The 16,837-nt window shown below is 40.5% G+C and overlaps 1 protein-coding gene across 1 annotated transcript in view; it reads left to right on the forward strand.

Annotated features, from left to right (window-relative positions):
• tshz1 (teashirt zinc finger homeobox 1) overlaps window positions 1–10,239 on the forward strand; it is a 42,139-nt gene extending 31,900 nt beyond the window's left edge. Inside the window, exon 2 of the mRNA XM_034298549.2 lies at window positions 5,672–10,239. Within this exon, the coding sequence (XP_034154440.2) occupies window positions 5,672–9,045 (3,374 nt within the window). The 3' untranslated portion in view covers window positions 9,046–10,239. The remainder of the gene's footprint in view (window positions 1–5,671) is intronic.
• The last annotated feature ends 6,598 nt before the right edge of the window (window positions 10,240–16,837 follow it).

The raw sequence follows: 16,837 nt of genomic DNA on the forward strand, positions 1-16,837 counted from the left end.
ACGAGAGAGACAGAGAGAGAAAGAGATTGCTGCATTCCCACTGACATGCTGTGCATTACCATAATTGGCTTTTCTACATGATAGGACAGAGGAAATAATAATGTCATTTTATTTACAGCCTTCAGTGTCCTGGCCTTCCCCCCCATTTTCCCCCTCTTCCTCTCGCTCTCGCGATCCCTCTCTCCGTCCGCCACTTCAGCAGGCCGCCTAGGTCAAATGACGTGGTTTGATCAGACCTGTCCAAAGGCATCAGAGCTGAGTGGCATGTAATGGAGACCCGGTGACAAACCACATCGGCCGGCCAAATAAGACTTGCCAGTTTTCCCATTAAAATGTCGGCTAAACAGCGCGGCTCTTCGCTGGCCACTCCAAAACCACTCTGACCGGCTAAATCAGCCGACGGAGAGGCGCCTGAATTGGACATTAGTACTGCAAATGACTGCCGTGATTGCCCCCTCTCCTGCTAAATAAAATAAATAAATAAGGAAGGGGAGGGGTGTAAAGGTGGAAGATGCCAGTTGCAGTAGGAGACACTCAGGCTGATGGCAGATTCGCACATCTGCGCATCCTTTCAGCATCAGTCCTGTGTAATTTCTCTGGATTTTGGGGCATGCCATATGCATGCTCATATTAAAATTGGCAGTTTTGTTCTGACTTCATGGCGTCCATATGAAGCCTGTTGGAAGATTTATAGAATCAGAATGGTCTAATTAAACATAAATCAGCGAAAACAGATGTGGTGATGAATAAATAAATGTTCACAAATATTTGCCAAAGCAAACATTTATTTAAATAAATGCTACACAAATGCAGATTTTTAAGCTCTCTTGGTTGTGAATGTTGTTATCTCTAGCCAGTCAGGTATGTTTTCCTGTTCAGCCAATCACATTACATCTATGTTTAGACCTATGAACGAAAGCCGGCTTGATATTATTCCTTATAAATCTATAGTGTGTGGCCACATTTTAAGTAGTCCTAAATTACTAGTCTAGCATTTTTTTTTCTTTTTAATGAGACGATTGTGATTCCATAGAGATGTAGTCCTGGCAGTTCTGGACATGGTTCTGGGAAATGATGGTTTAAGAACGTCTGAATGTCATAAATCTAAGATTGTTATGGCCTCTTGTAAAGTCTAACAAGAGTCAGAAGAGATGCACATGCCATGTCTGAAATACCAGAGCTAGTTTTACTAAATGCAATTAAGCTTTAAATGACGAAACATTTTTTCGCCTTCGTTGCATTTATAAGGAAAAATTAAGTCAGCTCAGGACATCATAAGGCTGGTCCTTTAGGGTATTGTGTGTGTGTGTGTGTGTGTATACATATGAGATATTTGGATGAAAGTCTGCAGTGTCCAAGGCATATTCTACATCTCATCTTTGTTGGTTGTGACAGTGAAACTGTGTGGTGTGTGTGTGTGTGTGACCTGCTCATGTCCTGCTCATGTCCCGTCGCTGTGTCACCTGTCCAAACTCTGTGAGGTCTCAGCAGCCACAGTGACAGCTCCGCTCTGGACACAGATGGCCTCGCTCTCCTTCTGCACCACACACACACACACACACGCACACACACACAAACCCAAGCTGACACATCTCCTCTGATTATTTTAGATATTGCTTTGTACATTATCTCTAAACAAGTCAAAATTAAGATACAAGTTAGATTTAGATAAAAATGTTACTTTTTAATATATATACTTTGAATTTTTTTATATACTGAAGCATAAATTGCTTGGCACATCCACAAAAATGTGTCAGTAGACAAGAGAAAATGGCACAGAAACATTCTTACATTTTGGTCCTCAAATTAACTGTAAACATTACCATAACCTTAACCATATCTTCCCCTGGTAAACCAGTGCATTTTGCACATCCTGTATTTGCATACTGGAATGTGATTGGCTCTTATATTTTATTATGCAAAAAATACTTAGCTCACATATTCAATTAGATTTCTCGCTCCCTTTGTTTCATAAAGAAATAACACAGAATAAACACTGCAGCACAAATGAACTTCCCTGAAACAACAACAACAACAACATGATAATAATAATAATAATAATAATAATTTATGAGATTTAGCATAACTTTAAATAATGCTGTATTGCAGTCAGGACATCATTAAAGGACATGTGTGCATACAGATATTCTCATCTTCTATCAACATAGTTAATAGCTCATTAAAACTATATCATCTCATTTTGTCAGCCAGAGTTGCCCAATATCTAGAAATCAAACTTTCCTCTCTGCTAGCGAAGCAGCTTCCACTTTTCAGTCACTACTGCTTCCTTTAATTGTATGTATTCTTGAAAACTTCTGTCCTTTTCTCACCCCTGACAGTACAATGTGGGGTTTTTTATTTTTTATTATTTTTTTATATTTTGTTGATTGACAAACACAACAAGGCCCCCCTCCTCCCCTACTCCCCCCTTAATCCCTCTTTCTTTGTTCGGCGTGACGCTTAAAAGCAGAGGCTCAATGAAAGATGTCAGCAGTCAAATTTCTGATTGGGTTATTAAGTGCGAGCGCTGTTGCGATCGTCTGGCGGCTCCTTGACGCAGATGGAGGGGAGGAAGAAAAAAAAATTGCCAAGTCGGGCCTTGAAGGCTTGATGCGCGGACAGTGACACGCCGGCACGCGTTGCCTGTCACACGCCACGTGGCGTCAAAGGCTGAAGAGACGTGTTCGTTTTAGTGTCAGCTTCTGCCCATCTTCCAGCGAATGGCTCTCTCTCTCTCCCTCTCTGTCTCTCAGTCTCTCTCTAGTATGCACTCTCTCTCTCTCTGTAATTATAGTGAAGAAGAAAGTTCTCTTTTCTTGTTGTTTTAATGTGATAAGCTGTCGTAAGTGCTGCATTGACTTGAGGGAATTAGCCGGGCTCCGCTCCTCCGGGCGAATATTCCTTTCGCTGCAATTTCCGATAACTGAGTTATTTGACAGTTTGTAATGTTTATTTCAATGAGTGCTGTTGCTTTACGCCGCCTGCTTGATTTCTCAGCGGGCCTGATGGATTGATATCGGTGAAAAGTTTAAAGCCGAGCTCAGATCGGCCTTCAGTGTCGCACCAATTAAGTACTTAAATGAAGAATTAGTTGCTATAATATTAATATATACAGTACACTTGCTAGACATTGGTTCATATTAATGAAAATGTAAAAAGAGTGACTACACCTCCTTTTACACAGGCATCAGTCAGTCAGTTGCAGCTGCTCCTGCATCTCTCCCCAGCTTCTTGTATGCAGCCATAAATGGCAGCTAACAAACATCAGGTATCACGTCCGGTCTGATTACAGTACGCTCAGTAGCACGCTGTTTGAAGCTGACAGCACATCTGCTTGGAGCGCCTCAGACGGATCCTGGCATCTAGGACAGATAGCTGCTGGTGGCTCACTGAGATAAAGGAGAAACTCTCAACTCTCAACACTGTCTGTCTCATTCTCTTCTCTTCACTATCTCCCTGCCTGCGTCTCCGCTCTCTCCGTCTCCTCCTCTGCTCCCTCTTTTTCCTCCTCTGTCTCTTCTGATTGCCTTCAAACCTGTACAGGCTGCTTTAGAGATTCAGCTGTGTTGTGTTGTGTTGTGTTGTGTTGTGTTCAAAATGGCTGATAAGAACAAACCCCCTCAGACACACTTCCTGCATAGGGAGAAAAGAGTTTTTCAGAGCTGGACACATTCCGAACGAACACACACACACACACACACAGACGCAGAGGTGCTTTGATGTGTTTTTCGGTTCTCATTTTGTTTATCTCCTGATGCAGATCGAAGCCAGCTGATGAAACAGGAATTTAATCCAACCATTCCTCATTACAAACTTGGTCTCATGGTCCTTTATTCACTTTTCATTAAGCAAATTAAACAAATAATGTACCTCTCTAGCTCCTTCTCTCTCTATTTCTCTCTTTCTCTTTCTCTGTCTTTCCGGTTGCTGTGACAGTGTGCTATTATTCTGTTTTCTGTCACAGCTCATGTTGCATACAATACATGGAAACAGTTTTTTTGTGTTTCGAACACAAAACCTTACATTTGAGAATACTGGGGTATTTTTGTGCCATTTCAGCTACAAACAGGCAACATCTCAATTTGGATGTATGTAATAATAGAAAGAGAGCTTTATTTACCAACAGTGTGTTAAATCATAACGTTGCATCATTTAATCATAATCCTACTTGGCATTTCTTTAAATAACAGACTTAATATCATTTGGTAATCCATCTATCCTTAAACAATTAGAGTTCATTTAAATAGTGGGGTTTGTTTTGTGCTTCAGTAAATTTCCATTTAATTCAACATTCACAAACCAGTAATGAATGGATATCAGAGACTAATTAAAAGAGACTGAATGTACGGCAAGTTTTACAAATCTCCTGACTAATTGATGACTAACTGTGGTCTTATTTAAGCTCAATGCTGTATTAGATCATAGCATGAAAACAGTATCTCAAGTGAACTTTAATTGTTAGACAATAAAATGAATCACATTTCAGACTTCATTGCACTCGTGGCATCATAACAACTGCTCTTAACAGAAAATAAAATGAATTACAGCTTTAGAATTTAGTCCATTCAGACACTAAATATTCTCAGTCATAATCAGACTGGAAGCCAGTCCAGGTTTTCCATCATTCCCTGCTCTCTGTCTCTTTTTACTCTCACATTCTCAGACATGCACATACACCGAGGCTGCACACACAGTGGACTCCCAGAGATTTAGTACAACATGGACCGTGACAACAAGACATGTCATTTCCACTCGTGCTTCGGCACGACACACTGCAAGAACTTCTACTACTGCTGCCAACTACACTGTGTGCAGCACCGCATCTTTGGCAATAACTCAGATGCAGTCTCCTGCCCAGAAAAGCCTGACTTGAGTGGCACAGTGGTGGGGGAAACTGGATCAAAGTCACTCACAGTCTGTGCCCTCTAACTATGAGGGAGAGAGTCAGAGAGAGAAATCATACTTTTTTTGTCAGTAGTATGACTTGCCTGGTAAATGGGGCAGATATTGAGACATAGCGATTAATTTGAGATTTCAGTGGCCTCATTTAAATTTGACTATAAAAGAAGTGATCAACAATTGTATAGTCTTACCACAACTTTATCTGACCAATAAGTAAGTAATAAGATCTGTAGTATTGGGATAAAAATGCTGGTTATTCACATGATAAATGCTCAGTACAAATGGATTTTGCTTTCTAATTTTCAGCTAGGCACACCATGAAGCTTTTTTTCCAAACACCTGTCTGATCTCATTTTTTTTTATAATGTTCTTTTTTTGCTGTTGTCCCTGGTTTTCATCCTCAAGGGGACTTATTTTTCTTGCTCATCCATGCTCTTCTTTACCCTTGCTGAGCTGTAATATTCGATAGCTTTGTTAGTCTCAGCAGTGAAGGGTACTATCTATCATAGTCAAGATATGGATGTTTGCCACTTTATAATTGCAAACCTGTGTCCTCTGCCAGGACTATTGACAAGAAATCTCTTTAGGATCATTATGTAGGCGTGCAAGCACACATGGAGGAAAATTTCATACATCAAATAATGCCTTAGAAACCTCAAAATAACTTTCAACAACTAAATCCATTTTGAAAGTTGCATTTTCTCTCCTTTTGAACCTTCTGCTTCATCATCATTTTTTTTCTCTTTTTTTCTGCTTTGGGTTTTCACAGCCTACGTGCCTGAGGACGAGCTGAAGGCAGCCAAGATCGATGAGGAGCACCTGCAGGATGATGGCCTCTCCTTAGATGGCCAGGACACAGAGTACCTGTGCAACGAGGAGGAGGATCCACGTGAGCAGCTGAGCTACCAGAACTCCCCTCTCAGCAATGGCACCAACCCTGATGCCGGGTACGGCTCACCCCTTAGTGACACCAGCGATCACCTGGCCGACTTTAAAAGTACCTCCTCCAAAGAGGGCCAGGAGAGGGATGAGACTGAGGACATGGAGACAGAGCCTGGTCTTTCTGTGCAAGACAGCTTGGCAAAGATGAAAGCCGCCTATGCAAACTTGATCTCAAATTCCTCATGGTCTAGCATCACAAGGGACATTATAAAAAGCAAACAAGTTAATGTCAGCAACAACAGCACCACAAGCAACCACAAGGGGAGCAATAGCATTATGAATAGTCATGCAACTAACATTAACAGCAGTGGAAGCAGTAGCATTAGCACAGCTAGTGTTAGTGCCACAACCAGCACCACCCCAAGCAACACTTCTGCCAATGCCACTACTTTAACCAGTAATAGCAATGGAAATGTAAGTGGTACCAGTAGTGGAAGTGTCTCTTATGACTGGCACCAGGCTGCACTTGCTAAAACATTACAGCATACACCATACCACCTTCTGCCAGAACCCAGTCTCTTCAGCACAGTGCAGCTGTACCGGCAAAACAATAAGCTGTATGGGCCGGTATTTACTGGTGCCAGCAAATTTAGATGCAAGGACTGCAGTGCAGCTTACGACACACTTGTAGGCCTCACAGTACACATGAATGAAACAGGCCATTACCGTGATGACAATAAAGATCAGGAGGATGACATGGGCAAGAAATGGTCCAAGCCAAGGAAGCGTTCCTTGATGGAGATGGAGGGCAAAGAGGATGCTCAGAAAGTCTTAAAGTGCATGTACTGTGGACACTCATTTGAATCTCTGCAAGACCTAAGTGTCCACATGATCAAAACAAAACACTACCAGAAAGTGCCTCTCAAAGAACCAATGCCAGCTCTTGCCTCAAAGCTGGTGCCCTCTACCAAAAAACGAGTCTTTCATGACCTAGTGTCCCCCTGCTCACCTGAGTCCATATCTAGCACAACAGGTGTTCCACTGACAGAATCCACACCCACCAAAGACCAAAAGGTTACTAATCCCTATGTTACTGCTAACAATCGATATGGCTATCAGAATGGTGCAAGTTACACCTGGCAGTTTGAAGCCAGAAAAGCCCAGATCCTCAAGTGTATGGAATGTGGAAGTTCCCATGACACCTTGCAGCAGCTTACAGCTCATATGATGGTGACAGGACATTTCCTCAAAGTCACCAACTCTGCTTCAAAAAAGGGGAAACAGTTAGTGTTTGACCCAGTTGTGGAGGAAAAAATTCAGTCCATTCCTCTTCCACCAACCACCACACGTCTACCAGTTCCAACTATCAAGTCACAAATAGACTCTCCTTTACATACCTCTACAACTGAAGAGAGGAAGGATTCACAGGAGGAGAAAAAAGAGGTGAATGAGCCAGAGAAGAAAATTAAAGAAGAAAAGGAGGACCCCTCTGACAAACCGGAGAACTCTGAAAAACCTGGCCAGTACAAATATCTCAGAGAAGAGGATTTGGAAGAGACCCCAAAAGAGGGTCTTGACATTCTCAAGTCTCTAGAAAATACTGTTTCTAGTGCAATCAGCAAGGCTCAGACAGGCACCCCTACATGGGGTGGTTATCCAAGCATCCATGCTGCCTACCAGCTCCAAGGGTCAATGAAGTCTCTCTCTGCTGTCCAGAGTGTCAAAATGCAACCCACATTCAGTGCTAGCAGCTTGAAGTCTCTGTCAAATGAAACCAGTGCCCTCATCCATTCCCCAGGAAGCCCATCCCCACCTCCAAACCATAAGAGCAATGTCTTAGCCATGGAAGAGTTAGTAGAGAAAGTCACAGGAAAAATTGTGTCTAAAAGGGAGAAGGAGGAGAAGCCTACTGAACGCATCCCAAAACATGTCTCTACTCCATCACCATCACCTGTACCCAAGGAGAAAAAAGACTTCCCTCAGCCAACTGACCTTAGCAAGCCTACAAAGAATGGCATCACTGAGGAGACTGAGTCAGTTGGTAAGGAAGGGGAACAACCTGAGAGTCATGCTGAAACTCCAGACAAGAACGGAATGGACACCCTCAAAACGCAAGTCAGCAATGGTTGCAGTAGTTTGGGAATAATCACTGACCACTCACCAGAACAGCCTTTAGTTAACCATCTCAGTGCACTGCAGTCCATCATGAACACTCACTTGGGCAAGGCATCCAAAACTGTCAGCCCATTGTTAGACCCATTAGCAATGCTGTACAAAATCAGCAACAACATGGTGGAGAAACCTTTTTACAGTCCAACTCAGGTTAAGCAATTTGAGTCCATCAATAGATACTATGACAACGAGGACCAGCCGATAGACTTGACGAAATCCAAGAACAGCAATGGGCGTCCAAACAGCTCCTCCACTGTCATAAGCAACAGTAGCAACAGCAGCATTCCTAACAGTAATCGACCCATTCTTTCCAACTTATCTGAATCGCTGTCTTCCCCTCTGAGGGAAAATGCCTTGATGGACATCTCGGACATGGTGAAAAACCTCACAGGCCGCCTGACACCAAAGTCATCAACACCCTCTTCTATCTCTGAGAAGTCAGAAGCAGATGGCAGTGCTTTTGAGGATGCCCTGGAGGATTTCACCCATGTCCAGAAGAGGAAAGGGAGGCAGTCCAACTGGAACCCTCAACACTTGCTGATCCTACAGGCTCAGTTTGCATCCAGCCTTCGTGAAACTCCAGAGGGGAAGTTTGTCATCACAGACCTGGGTCCTCAGGAGCGTGTACATATCTGTAAGTTCACAGGTCTCTCAATGACCACAATCTCTCACTGGCTCGCCAATGTGAAGTACCAGCTCAGGCGGACGGGCGGAACCAAGTTTCTAAAGAACATTGACTCTGGCCAGCCTCTGTTCTTGTGCAGTGACTGCGCCTCCCAGTTCAGAACTCCCTCCACTTACATTAGCCACTTAGAATCCCATTTAGGCTTCAGTTTAAAGGACCTGTCAAAGTTGTCTATAGACCTTATGAGAGAGCAGCAAGCAGTCACAAAAATGATAACGGACAAGACTTTCAGTTCCCTCGGCTTGAACGAGGATGACTCTAATTCCATCTATCAGTGCAAACTGTGCAATAGGACCTTTGTCAGCAAACATGCAGTTAAGCTGCACCTCAGCAAAACGCATGGCAAGTCTCCAGAGGACCACTTGATCTTTGTGTCCGAGCTTGAAAAGTTAGATAAAGCATAAAGGAGCAGGCCAGTGGCAGTGAAGTGACTGACTTGAGAATCATTGCACTACATCACTGTTCTGCACTGCATCTGAACTGAGCCTTCAGTCAAAATTGATTAAAACTTTTGTTGTGCAACTGCCTGACTGGACCATGATCTGTCTCTCCTTTTTCAGTTGTTGCTGTTTTTTTCACTCTGTTGATTTCTATATCTTACTTTGTATTGTATTTATATATGTGTTAATTATGTGCATGTTTTTCCCTAGTGAGTCCAGATTTGAACAAATTTTCCACTGTTTGTACTTTGTGGAATCGAGAATGAGACCAGCATGGTATCCATGGGCATGGTCAAAACAAGGCTGTAACACGTGAAAATAAGGAATACCACGTGAATTTCATTGAATCTATCATCCCTTATTCTTAAAATAACTGACAATTTCAGCAAACAAATGTGCAGAGGCTATAAAGAATATATATAGAGTATAGAGTTATTGTTTTGAGCTCAAATTCCCAAATTTGACTTTATACCAACAATACCAACATCCCATTAAATCACTGAAAATATACAAAAGGCAGCATTGTATCTTTAACACCTCAACAGATAATGATTGACTGGCTGCTTCAGATGATACACTCTGTGTTTTAAATGATTTTGTTTTAACATTTTTGTTAAATCAGTTGGTTTTGTTGTTAAGTATCTTTTTTTACTGTAGCAATTTGGAAATGTATGCTTTGGTACCGACTTTTCTCTTTCTATAGGTTTGCTTCGATTTCAACCTGTAAAGACTTAATCAAATCCTTATATACAGTACATATATATTTAAATGATCTGCAATGATGTACATGTACATTTTTCCATCATCATATCTTGCCAGTTGCCGCAGCTTTGTTTGTATGGTGTGCATTCTTTTATATTGTCATTTTATATATAGTAAACAAAAAGGAAATAATATGTAAATAGATATATATGCAGACGGTATGTGAACAGTAGCGCTGACGTTCATCCTTTTGGTCCTCCAGTGTGGTTAATATTAATTGGTTTGATGGAATGCATCCTCAGATGCACATTATGCCTGAGTGAAAAAGAGCAATGCACAACAGGAAAGCCAGTGCATTTCAATGTTTTTAATCATACCATTGTGAAATGTCTCATCAACTCATAAAAAATATTGTTTTTGTCTCTCAATTGTAAAATAAATCCTGACATTTCTTGACTAAGCCTCCATTCTCTAATTGTTCCATACATATCATGTGATTATGTGATGATCCCATTCGAGCAAGCAAGAGCTTTTGAAAAGGTAAAATCTAGTACATTGGAGGGTTCATAAGTTTGTCCCTATAGGGGAACTCTTAAATCCTTTGAGAAAAAAAATCCATCCAACCCCCCTGAGAAAAGTTTTCTTGAATTGAAGCGTGCACATCAGCTGCATAAAGAACTCCTTTTTACATAATATTAATATATAATATAATATTAATATATAATATGTAATATAATAATCTTATTATATGTGCTCTGTAGTAAATTCAGAATTAGTCCTAGAGGGGCAGGACAATTTTGAATTGGGGCCTAGAATCTCTGCAAAATGTAATTCATTCATTTGTCTTTAGTAAGCACTTTATTGTGGTCAGTGTTGTGGATCTGGAGCCTATCCCAGGAACACTGGGCACAAGGAAGGAATACACCCTGGACGAGGCAAAAATCCATTGCAGGGCACCATGCACACACATTCACACACTCATTCACACTTAGGAGCACTTTGATATAACCAGTCTACCTATTGCTATGGTTTCAGGAGGTAGGAGGAAAGCAGGGGACCCAGAGAAAACCCACACAGACAAAGGGAAAATGTGGAACTCTACACAGACAGTAACCCAACCTCTGTATCAAACCAGGGACCCTGGAGCTGTGAGGCAGTAATGCTCCCAGCCACACCACCATGCCACCCTGCAAAATGCTATGTTCAATGCTAAACTTTTTGGGCTGTGGTTTGAATGAGCCAGAGAGCCAGAGAGTGTGCCAGCACTGAGTTGTTACATTATTAAATATTTTTTCAGTCTAAATGTTCCAGTACGTTTTCACCTTCGTGAAAGTTGTCAATTCAGCATTAAAATTTTGTGTTGTATGTAAATGAGGGAATGTTTCCAGGGACAAATGCTGCTGCAAACACTCATTCACCAAAAATAAGAGAGGGAAAAAAAAACTTTGGATTTAATGCACCTCCATTAAACGTGTCTATCCAAGACTGCAGGCAGGAACAGACACAGATCTAGATCCCTCTTTTGTTAAGGAATTTAACACAGCCCCCGTATATATTCTTTGTAAATTACTATAATCACAGAAAAATGTTACAATGCAAGTACCTGGAGAGCCAACCGAGACATCAGCAGATAGATGCCATTTAAGCAGATTTGCATAACTTTTGCCTACTCCAACAAATATTTTCCACAGGGTATTTCTCAAGGTTTTCTGACTTTATAGGAAAATGGCCAATATCTTTTGGGAATCCAACAATTTACTCTTTTCAACTCAATTACTGGGTGATTATGCCTATGGACACCGGGGCTTTAGAGCGTTAGAAAACCTGAGGGAGCCAATGACTGATATACATGGTGTGTGCACAATAATCTAATCCTCCATTCGAAGCAGCTTTGGGGAGTTGCCGTTGCAAACCTCTTGTTAGTTGTCCTATTTGAGAATACAATCTCACTCAAATTGGCATGTTTTGATTTCCCAGTAGTCCCATAGCGTGTATGCCGAGCCTCAGCGTAGAAGTTCTGCTTTTCTTCAATTACTGCAATTTGTCATTCAAATGGCCCTTGCTGCAAGAAATTTACTTTGGATTTTGTCAGAAATCAAAATGCGCACGGATAAAATATATTTTACAACCCAGGTCATAAAATGGTGTTGTAAATGCAAAAGAAACTTTTAAAAAAAAAAAAACTCAAGTGCTAATTTTCCAATCTGCAGGAGAGAGAAGGAGATTTAAAAGTTGATGCCATCCATTCAATTCAAGTGAAGGTGCAAGCAAACCTTGAGACCAAGTTGGGAGTTAAACAGACTTAACAATGCATGAAGGCGCAGTTTTTGCCTCCACAATAACAAGACGAAAGAAACATTGTTATTAAAATCATACCTTTCGGAGACTTAGCAGATTCAGGTGTATTATTAAATTAAGCCTTCTATTTTTCCCGACACATGGGTACGTGACTCTCAGTGAAGATAAAGAGGACACACCAGGTTTCTCTCCAGAGGAATTTCACAGAGCGACTTCCTGCCTGCCTGCCATTTACTTTTACATTTGCCGGAGGCACTGCGTTGAGAAACAATAGAACAACGCCGTGTTTCACACTGAATCGCTTCACACTGAACACAGCTGGTGTTCTGTACCTTAAAGCTAGAGTTCTATATAAGCGGTGAAGCTTAGAGTGAAACAGTCAAAGACAACTGAGAAGGTAAACACTTAGAGATTTAGAGATTTAAGCACCCTCACAGGTATGTTTTGCCAGTCTTTTTTTTGAATATATAATTTCATATTCAGTAGAATTAAGCAGAAGTAGAATAATAAAATTCCTTTATATTTTGTCTGCTTTCTCTGTAAAGTATTACCTTGTGTACTGTATCATACTGATAAGCAAGGAAGATGCAAATTGCTCGTTTGCAAGAGTGGCTTTTTTCAGGATTTTTAGCGGCATCTTTTCTTCTAATTCATTTTAATATTTCAACATTGAATGTAAAAAAAATGCATTTAACCATTCAAAAATGTCTTAGCCCATCTCAGGCAACATCATCTCATTTTTAAAGTTTCCTTGCTGACAATGACTGCGTTTACTCTTAAATGAGTAGCATGGTAGCATTGTTTGGTTTTATTTTTTAACCCTAGAATGATCAAATACACAAAATATGGTTAACTATCATCCATGCTAATGGCATGACGAGCTTAAGGACACTCTGATGATTTACTTATTTTTTTAAATTAATAATTTACATTCAATCTATAGTTTGGGTAACAGGGTTATATTTTAAAATTGATCGCATCAGCCAATATCACAATACCATAGAAAATAAAGGAAAAAAGAATGAAAGCAACTACTTTTCTTTGTCCCATGATCTTCAGGAAATCTGGAAGACAACTTCCTGTTGGGATTTGTGGAACATTCCAAATATTTGATAGGGGTGAATTTTTTCAGCATGGCTGAGTAAATGAATGTTGTGGAACTAAAATGCACTATTTATAAGCTATAAAAGGATGACTCATGGAAAAGGATGTTTCAAGCACGCAATGTTAAATGGATTCATGCATTAATGCACAAATAATACAATTTCTGAAGTATTTTAATGATTATATTTCAAGGTAAACTGAAGTTAATGGGAAAATAGGATTTCTAAGAGCTATGTAGATTTAAATAATATTATATATTATTTGTGTAAAACATGCACATTTAAACAGTTTGCAATAGAATGTCTTTTAGCTTTACCTTACATACATATTTGTAAATGTAACATCAGTGGCACACAAATGTCTCCTCAATCATTCAATCTATGCACTGCACATGGGAATATAGCATTATGTTAATGGTAGTACTATTTTAAATGGTTTTGTCACAGTACACCATCATACCCATATGCTGTCACAAAGCTGTCATCAGCAACTGCTAGTACAACGCTCAGAACCAAGTGTGTCAGAAGATCTTATAATTCACAGAGACAGCTATGAAAAAAATGTTCCTGTACATACACAAAATCAATTAAATAAAGGCCTATTCATGTCTTTAAAATCCACTTTCTCTCCTGAATGTTGTTTAGTCTGAAATTGTTTTTCGAAAATGAACCACATTTAGGTCTATCTCGCAGGCAGATGATGGCTGTCAAACGAATCAGATCAAGTAAAATTGAATCACAGTTGAGCACACAGAAGAAAACAAAAGCCTGTCAGCTAAATACATGAGGCTGATAAATTGTGAGGCCATTTTGATCGACAGCCCTAGAACATATCGTACATTTCAGAGAATAAATACTTTGCATCCCTTCCTGTGATGGACTGCGAGATCATTGCAATGAGAATTATTTGAAGTTTCTTTAGGACTTGACGCGTGCCGCGATGGAAGTCGGCGCTGTAAATGGTTGTGTTGCTGTCAAAAGTGAGCCGTGTTTAGAGATGGGATGTGTGCGTTATTCATCAGAGCGAGGACGGCACTGTGAAGAATGGAGATGTGACAAAATCGCTCCTTTATCGAATAATGATGGCTGACACAGGGCCTAATGGATGCAGTGTTTTTAATCTTGGCTTCGTGATGGACTCCGCTGGCAGGCCTACAGGTGTGCTGTGACAGCCCGTCTCTTCTCTTACTCATCACTTACACACAGCAGACAAGACTTCATCCTTCTTCTCTAAAGCACTGGCACTTCTGATTTAGAAAAGCACAAAGAGGGCTTAGTATTCTCTGACCCTGAGCACTGGGTGCAGTGACCTTCTTAATCTTGCTAAACCTTGTAAAAAAAAAAAAAACACTTGAGATTTTGGGCAGAAGGTACCACGTGTCTGTACAACTCAACTACCTAAAACTTCTTGTGTAGTGTATATCATGCAGTATCTTTTGATTCTAACAAGCCAACGTTCCATACTGGTGCTGTCCACCTACACAGTGAGTCATCGAAAGATTCTGATATTTTCAAACTTCAGGCAAAATAAACACCTCACACCAACCCCACGCAAGTTGTTCTATCAGCTTCATTCGACACTATTAACTCGTCTTGATAATGTGAGTAGGATGGGATACCCTTGGGTTGCAAAGACGCTTTAGTACTTCTCATATCCTCTGTGAAGTGCTCTTTTATACGTGCGGCAGCCTGGAAAAACTATTCACATGGTCAAAACTTAACATTTTCTATATATAGATATATTTCTAAAAACTACATGCTCCCCTGAACTGAAATATGTTTCCCTTTTGTATGTATTATGAACATCAACCATATTAGTCTGCCTCATTAAAAGTCACTCACAGCATTTAAACCTCATGATGTTTGCAGAGATCTCTTTAACACTTTGTCATCTGTACAGAGTGTGTAAGTTGTCTGTTTTGATGATGATGTGATGGTGCAGGAGCATTGCGGCCATTGCATGAGTCGGTATCTGATTGCAAACTGATTAGGCTTATATATATTTTGCTATAACCAACAACTTTCCAACAACTTGATCAAAGCATGCCATTCACTGTGTGAGGAAATCACCCTTAGCTAGCAAGGTTTTAGACGTTTAGACTGGCTCCTTTCCCATGGTTTTTGCAGGCAGATATCCAAGGCAAGATTAGAAAGTAAATAAAAAGCTTTTCATGTTGTTTTGGTGAAATATATTTCTGTTCTCTTAAAGTTGAGGTGTCAAAATATTACTTTGTCAAAACCCAATTTTTTCATCATTTTTTGGCTGTTTTCCAGAATTCAGCCTCGGCGACATCCAACGACTTTTCCCAGACCGTCGTACATACTGACTTTGATCAGGTGTTAATGTTTTTTTTTTTCTCAGACAAGCAATACTTAAAAACTTCAGAACTAAAAAAGCACTATTATTGTGCTTTAATAAACTGTAGGCTTTGGACATGAAGGGAATCTCTTCCTGACCTTCCCATTTCCATACAATGTATTCAATTTTATTAGACTCCCCTCATCATGAGAACTATTTATTCTCACTCCTTAGTCTTGTTTTGTAATTTTCAATTCCTTGTTGAATGTTAAACATTTGATTCAAATCAGGCAGAGCTCTCTTTACAGCAAACATCTTATAATTTCAAACCTCCTTTCCTGTGGTGGCTGCACATATTTTCCACTTAAAGTGATTTACTGACATGCATTCATGAGTGAATGATTGAATTTTGCCAGGCCTGAGTGATATTTGCACAGCATGTAATTGCAGAGGGCGGCATACTGAACAAAAGCCCCTGCACATGTTGCTATGGGATTTCAGTGCAATCTCTACTTAAATTGGTGTTTTAAAAAGAAAAATGAGAGCAAGTGAGAAATAAAGACAGAGAGATTGTGTGTTGGCAAATTAACAATTAAAAAAAGATAGATCAGTATGGGTCTGTACCCATGTTTATGAAGAAATATATAATATAATTCCTGTCCCTGATGCTCTTACCAGCAAGAAATCAGTGCCACTGGTACATTTGTGAATACCTGTCTTGTGGGGTCCATGACAGCTCTCTACCAGAGACAGGTTGATAGGTTGCACGATGTAAGCATACCACGCACAAGATAGATGAATCCAGAACTGCAAGAGTTCAAATTCCTTTCTTTTTTTCACATTATTGTGCAGAACAAAAGTCAAACTCAAAATCATTATTGTCATAATTCCTGCACAAATGCATAAGTTTGGGCTCTATTAGCATGTAAACCTAGCAGGACAACCATGTTTCAATGCATCAGAAGTGTAGATATATGTGAGTGCAGTCATCCTCTCTTTGGTTGTGAGTGAAAATTTTAGCCCTATGCGCCACACCATCCTCTCCAGTACTACAAAGAGCACTAGCATGTCCACCTCACCGTTAGCTTAACCTGACACTAACGCATGCTAGTTTCCACATGCCTTTGCTTGTTTTGGTTTGTTTTAATCGGATGGAAGGGTCCTACCGACGTTGACATGCCTTGGCTCACAGATACACACACATACACACTCGCACTCATGCATACAGTCAGAAGGACAGTGGGCTGTCCGGCGCAGCATCATTAGCTCAGTGGAGACATGGCGGCCCTGACACATGTCGGACGCTTGCGCATAATTTGGAGGTAACACCACGTTTGTGTGCAGGCATGCTGTC

Source organism: Pangasianodon hypophthalmus, chromosome 23 (assembly GCF_027358585.1).
Source record: "Pangasianodon hypophthalmus isolate fPanHyp1 chromosome 23, fPanHyp1.pri, whole genome shotgun sequence".
Classification (NCBI taxonomy): domain Eukaryota; kingdom Metazoa; phylum Chordata; class Actinopteri; order Siluriformes; family Pangasiidae; genus Pangasianodon; species Pangasianodon hypophthalmus.